Source organism: Tasmannia lanceolata, unplaced genomic scaffold, assembly GCF_043159265.1.
Source record: "Tasmannia lanceolata isolate RefF3 unplaced genomic scaffold, GAP_Taslan_0.1 ptg000018l, whole genome shotgun sequence".
In the NCBI taxonomy this organism is placed as follows: Eukaryota; Viridiplantae; Streptophyta; class Magnoliopsida; order Canellales; family Winteraceae; genus Tasmannia; species Tasmannia lanceolata.
Genome location: NW_027518695.1, coordinates 844941 through 851794, shown reverse-complemented (window position 1 = coordinate 851794; position 6854 = coordinate 844941). Strand labels below are relative to the sequence as shown.

The 6854-nt window shown below is 37.3% G+C and overlaps 1 protein-coding gene across 1 annotated transcript; it reads right to left on the bottom strand.

Annotated features, from left to right (window-relative positions):
- Window positions 1-2347: 2347 nt before the first annotated feature.
- On the bottom strand, window positions 2348-6854 carry LOC143849983 (nucleotide-sugar uncharacterized transporter 2-like). The gene is made up of 8 exons (XM_077359316.1): window positions 6769-6854; window positions 6434-6486; window positions 4406-4557; window positions 4072-4280; window positions 3856-3949; window positions 3196-3362; window positions 2918-3088; window positions 2348-2809 (listed from the first exon to the last, which is right to left on the bottom strand). The coding sequence occupies exons 1-8, from the start codon at window positions 6801-6803 to the stop codon at window positions 2536-2538; spliced, it is 1155 nt and encodes a 384-aa protein (XP_077215431.1). The 5' UTR covers window positions 6804-6854; the 3' UTR covers window positions 2348-2535.

Here is a 6854-nt window from a genome sequence, read left to right as displayed (position 1 = left end):
CATATTTTAAGGGTAGAAATGGGTAAAATCTTTCACCTTCATGAACATTTTTTAAAGGATTCATTCATCTAGTTTGGGACAAGGGCTTAGTTGAGTTGAGTTTGAGTTGAGTATTTTAAGGGTTCTATTTTACGTGGAGCCTAAATGAAAAGAGTGGCGCAACACATGGACTGCTCCATCATAGTACTACTCTCGCCCCAATAACACTTGCCTAGTCTTAAGAGTCTTTTATGATAAGCCAAAATGAAAGAAGCTGAGTTTGTAACACATGGTTGTTGGTCGGCCCTGTCCGTGGAGCATGGAGTCAAAATTATGCAGTCGGATGATCTGATCCGTTCGATCATCTCAACTAACTAGAAAGAAATGTGGAACTTGTAGGTTTCCTGTCGTTTGGCCTTAACTAAGGTGACATGCTCTTTTGACTGCTTGTTTTCCAAGTACCTTACATCCACCATTTTCTGCCTGTAAAGTCTGATAAATTCAAATTCTTGAAAGAGTGCTTGTGGACGGTCTGGATGGGAGAGAGATGATATTTTCACTCACACGCGCTCCCTTATATGGTGATTTGACGTGAACAGTGCGTCAAATCACCTTGATCATACAATGTCGTAAAAATGTTGAATCAAATGGGACCCATTTCCCACCACTTCTTCAGTTTTGATCAGATTGGTGATACATGGTTCATCAGGACTTGTATTGCTTTACTACTGCTCCTCTTTGTAGGAGGAGTCACCTTGGTCCCATTTCCCACCTTGGTCTGCCTTTACTACCCATGCAAATACGCAAGGCCCAGTGCTTCTTCACATATGCTAATGTAGTAATAATATAACGTTTTTGGTAGGAGGGAGAACCTCAATGTGTCCACTACGGCATAGTTGGTTCCTCATTTGATTGATCGGAACCGTCCATTTGACGGGCTTTGGTCTGGATCTCGTATGGCCCACAAATCAGGCCAGTCCTAACAACCAATAATTTGAATGTGAGCAGCCAATGTTGGATCTTAGGATGGATGATTGGCGCAATTTTGGTGCCACAGGCGGTCCATAACTGAGGCCTATCAAGAGGATGGACGGTTCGGATTAATCGAAGGTTGGACCAACATGCCATCCTGGGTGTGCCGGGTTGCGGACCACTAAAGCATTCCTCTAATATAACAGTATATCCTGCATTCGACCACTGCAATGCATGAGACCAGAAAGCAGTCGCGCGCACACAAAAAAGAAGAAGAAAGAACTGGATAAGAACAGGGGAAAGAACACAAGGAAAAGGGAGATACGAATAAACCAAAAAAATCTTAATGACATAACTCGGTACTCAACAACCCATTCTAAACATAAATACCAGTTCCAAAGACCTCTTTTCTTTATTTGTTGAGATTATATCGAGTTGCATCATTTTAGAAACTAAAACATGCATGAAATCTGAAAAGTAGATTAAATACATCTCTGGTTTTTATGCTTTATAGGGTTTGTTGAATTACCATCATGTGATGTCAAAGCTATTTAAATCTTCTCCCAAGCAGGTCACGTAGAGGAATTCATACCCGTATGAGTTTCAGCAGGGTTTGGGGTTGCTTGTAGCAGGAAAAACGCATACCAAAACTGATATTTTTGGCTAAGAAGCAGGATTTTATTTAGGAAAATGAGAGACAACAGAAGAACTAAATACAAAGATAACAGCCAAAACAGATATTAACCCTTCACGCAGCAATCCTGAAAACCACAAGTCAATAGGCTAACATAGGTATGTGATCTCAACTAACTCTTCCTATTAGATTTCTCTGGAGCTACCCAAAATTTGGGATCACAATGTGCCTGTCTAAGAACATCACTTGAAGGAAAAGAGTACAAATATGCTACTGCAGGAGAAGCATAGCCATTCATACATCCGTAGCAGGTATCATGGCTTTTAGAACAGTAAGGGGAGAGCAATAGACATATACATCTATCATCGGAGAAATTATCTGATGAGGGCCGTATAAACACGTAAAGGTAGTACGATAGAAGTACTGCCCTTGATATTTGATCCAACAGCAGCTCCTCAAAAAGTGAGCTGCTGTTGGATCAAATATGATGGGATGATGAGTACGCGTTTGTACGGCTCGTCATCACATAATTTCTCCTATCATAGATCATAGAGCTTTCATATCAGTACATACGACCAGAGATGAACCAACGGCATCCTGTTTATGGGAGCAGGCTCACCAAAACAGATGTGGGGTTTTTTTTTTTTTTTGAAAAAAACACCTAGAAAATGCTTACTAAGATCAAAACATACAAAAGACAGAGAATACTCATTCAAAGAGGAGAAAGCAAATTCCACATGGCTCAAAAGGCGCTTATATGGCTATTCAAAATCAAATACCTTGATTAACAGTAAATTGTCAAAATCGAAAAGATTATGGTCATGTCTGTACAATTGCACCTGGACCCCGCAATGAAACAACATAAATAATCAGTAGGTTGAGAATGAACATAGAATGCAATGGGTTAGTTTCACGAACAACTTCACGCTTTTCTTCTCTTGGATTCCTGCTTAAACATGCTCCTCAATATTCTTCACATCTGTCTTCTCTATGCTATCTACATTAACTTTGGTTTTCAAAGAAAATGAATCTTGTCTTGTACTCAGAGTCTCTTTAGACTCTCGCAAGCTAAGGGAGGTGTAGACCGACATTCCTAACAAAGCAGCAACTGCCCCACAGATACTCACCATTCCTGGATCTGAATCGAAAAGTAGATAACCTCCGAGCATAATCATGCATGTTTTGAATTGGCCCAAAATGACGTGGGTGGTTGCAGACGTTGCACTGCATGGTATTGAGAATTATCAAGTATTAGTCACTTAGAAATGGAATGAGAAAAGCAACAAAATGGTAATTGACACCAATATGTAACAAAATTAAAGTCTCACGCACCCGAGTGCTAAAGCCCCGGACCATTGAAGGAGAAAGCCGAGTGCAGCTGATAGAAGGATAGAGGACGTATTATTGAAGTCCCAATTGAAGGACAACACACCAGGTGGGTCTAGCCATGGAATCAATGCTAGCAGTAAGACGACTGTCACTGGTGTAGTCTTCCACATCAATCTGCTTGAATGTTGATGATCAGTAAATTGGGCTAAAGTCCTAGAATGATATGAATTTATAGTTGCTCGACTTTTTTAACTAAGGAATATGAGAAAGGGATTACTTACGCAAGAGCAGTCCAATTGCCTTTTTGTTGCAATCTTGACCATAGAATTTTATTTACAGCACTAGGCCCAATCCATGCTAGTGCTATACAAGCGCCAAAGAAATTGAATTCTAGATCTGTAACAGTTGCCACTGCCACACCTAATGATACGGCAATCAAGGCCAATACCTGCACCATTCATTTAGCATTTAACAAATTGTCATGAAATTGAGACTTATATATGAGAACTTATATGGTGCCCGACCGTCAAAACATAAAGGGCGGAGAGAGAGAACCCCTCCACCCTTGATTTGCAATCCAGCAAAAGCCACCTTTTTAACTTTTTGCTGGATCGCAAATCAAGGGCAGTAGGGTTTGTCTCTCTCCGCCCTTTATTTTGACGGTCGGGCATCATATAATTTCTCTTTATATATTATTAGCCAAGAAAAGGCAGTTCTATTTTGCACAGGGCAGCCATTGATCTTGGAATTTTCTACAATAAATTAGATTGGAATTCCTAGCCACAAATGGGTTTTTTTACAAAACCAAGAAGAAACCCACATTGTTTTCTTCATAAGCTTCACCTAAATTTATTTCAAAGCTATTGATACACTTTGCTCTGTCAAAAAAATGTATTTATTGCAGAAGTAGAAAAAATAAAAATGAAAATGCCGGTTCTTACCTTATGGAATGAAACCTTTTTCTTGAAGAGCATGAACTCCATTAGAACGATAGTTGGAGTCACAGCAATCTTAGCCATCTGATAGAAACCCACACTGCACACATATACAGCAACTTAAAAGAAAATAAAATAAAACAATGAGTGAATACAAAAGATGGTAGCAAGTTTCATAGATGATCAACTCATTTGACTAACAATGAGAAGGCTCTATCCCACCTGTTATGCTTTAGGCTGATATTCGCAAGGCCTGTGGAGAAAGCCATAACAGTGCCCAAGGAAAACAAAGCCGATAATGGCGTAGATCTAGAAGGAGGAGAGACTGGAAGCAATGAAATTGCCTTAAAGATGGCAAGTAGTATCCAAGCAAAGACGTAGTGGATTAATGTGAGTAAAATTGGGAAGTTGAAACCAACCTTTCCCATCACCTAAAGACAAAACAACCCATGAACATTATTATAAGATGTGGGCTACCATACCAAGTACTACAGCATAAGATTTGAGTATTGATAATTGGGGGAAAAAATTGTGGATGAGAGACAAAAGAACCAACCAATTTGTTTGTCATGATTATACCAATTGCAGCCATGAAATTGAAGATCATTGCCACTGTTGGACCGCAAAACCTTTGTTGTTGACGCTTTGCTCCTTCTGAAGTGCGAAGCTCATTAAACAAAGAACCCCGCAATTCCTCCAAAGCCCGACCTGTTATTTTAGAAGAAGCAAATCAAAGAACCGGCCTTGAAGTTGTAGAGAAATTCACGTGTAGGAATTCAGCATAGAGCAGTAGCCATTAGTTCAATACAATAAGTCTGCTATTAATGTTGTCAAATACAACAAAACATGCGTACTTTTTTTCTGCATTTTATAATGCCACAAGTTGTATCAGTGAAGACAGTGTGAGATGACAAAAAAATTGTGGGAACCAAAACAAGAGGAGAGCAAAATGACAGAAAATGGAATGAATTGCTCAGCCAATATTAATAGAAGCAACTCAGAAAATAAACGAGAAAAAAGAGATACGGATAAAACCAGAATTGTGTTATTTCACAATAAAATTTCAAGCCTTGGCAATATTTCAACTATAACATGTCCATTTTGTAAGCCCATAACTATGATCAAGTTTCTAAACACATACCAAGGAAATGGCATTATCATAGAAATCTTAAGAACATAAAGGATAAACCGTGGAAATCAAAAGATACAGACCAGGAACAATCAAATCACAGAAAAGGGAATGTCATTATCATAGAAATAAGCTCCCTCAATGTCCATGTCTCTGGACTTATTATATAGTAAAAGTAACTTCAATGAAGAACATGTACATTGGACCAAACTATGGTAGCCGGAAACTCCTTGGGCAGGTGGGAAACTTGATTCCCCTAAAACGCGTTTCGGAAAGGTGGGAAACTCGTTTCCAAAATGCATGAGAAACAAATAAGAAACTTATATGAAACACATGAGAAATGTATGGAAAACCTTTTAAAAAATGTATGTGAAATGTGTGGGAAATATATGTGAAACTTACGAAAATCATTTTTAAAAAAAACACAATTTTTTTTGGAATAGATAATACAAAGGAAAACAACAGAATATACCGTAGTAGAAATTAAAAGCAAGAAATATCCAAATAGAAATATGAACTTAACAAAATTTAAATCTACAAAACCATATATTTCATGTTTTCCTTGTGTTTCACATGAATTTTCATTAACGTTTCTCTATCGTTTCTAAAACATTTCTAATGTGTTTCCTAAGACGTTTCTCGTACGATTTTTTTATTGTTTTCCCGATTCTCGTTTACCCCTATATTTTTTTCTTGCGTTTCCCATTTCCCACCCCGGCAACAATGGACCAAAGTAAGAAAGATCTGTCCAAAAACCGAAGGAAAACCCGGAATCTAGGGAGAGCTAAAGGATACTATAAAATTATAAATATCTAGAGCATAAAATCAAGACATCTCAAAAGTGACCACCTATAACTCTTAACAACTAAAGCTAGATATAAAAATTAGGCATCTCTATTTTGCATGGTCCAACCATTGATTCAGAATGAAAGTATTTCTGCACTACCCACCCCGCATATCGCAATAAAAATGAAATAAAACATTATTATAGTAAAAAAAAAAAATAACCCCACCTAAAACCCCACCACTTAAATTTGCTTAATCAAAGAGATCATAATCAAAATCAGAACAGTGAGCAATGATTCTAAAACTGAAAACAACTGCATTCAAATTACAAACACGAATTTGCTTGATTGAAATATTACCTATTTCTATCTTGCACAGTCCAACCATTGATCAGAATAAAGGCATTTCTATGCTACCCACATTGCCAAAAAAAAAAAAAAAATTATAGCAAAGGTTTAAAACCTGAAGGAACATTGCATATACCCAAAACCCCACCACCAAGGAATTAACTGAATCAAAGCAATAGTGGTAAAACCTAAAACATCAACATTAAAATTACAAACACCTGATTGAATCAATAACTAGAAAAGAACCAATGTAACAAAAAAAAAAAAAATCTAATAATCCTAAAAATAAGATGAAATTCATGAAAACCATTATTAAATCTACCTGCTTCTCCCGCATCGCTGCCTTTGCGTTTGATGAATTTTCTTCCTTCTTTACTGATAAAAAAATCAAATAATCCCATTTTGGAAAAACAAATTCCAATGTATAACTAAATATCATGAGCCCAACATAATAAACAATAAATAGGAAAAAAAAAAAAAAAAGAGGGAGAGGGAGAGAAAAGAAGAGGGGTTTTATTTTGTGAATTGAATAATAACAACAAAAAACGAGAGCCAGAGTCCTGACTGACTCCTATTAATTTCTTGTTAAAACTGCTTCATGTCATGGGACTCTAATTATACTATTTCGTCGTTAATTAAATGATTTAGGGTTAGGACCTTCGGATTGAGTAAGATTTTGGAAGTGTATCCATTAGATGAACGGTTCAGATCATTCTAGAGTCCCCAGGGGATCTTTTTACTCT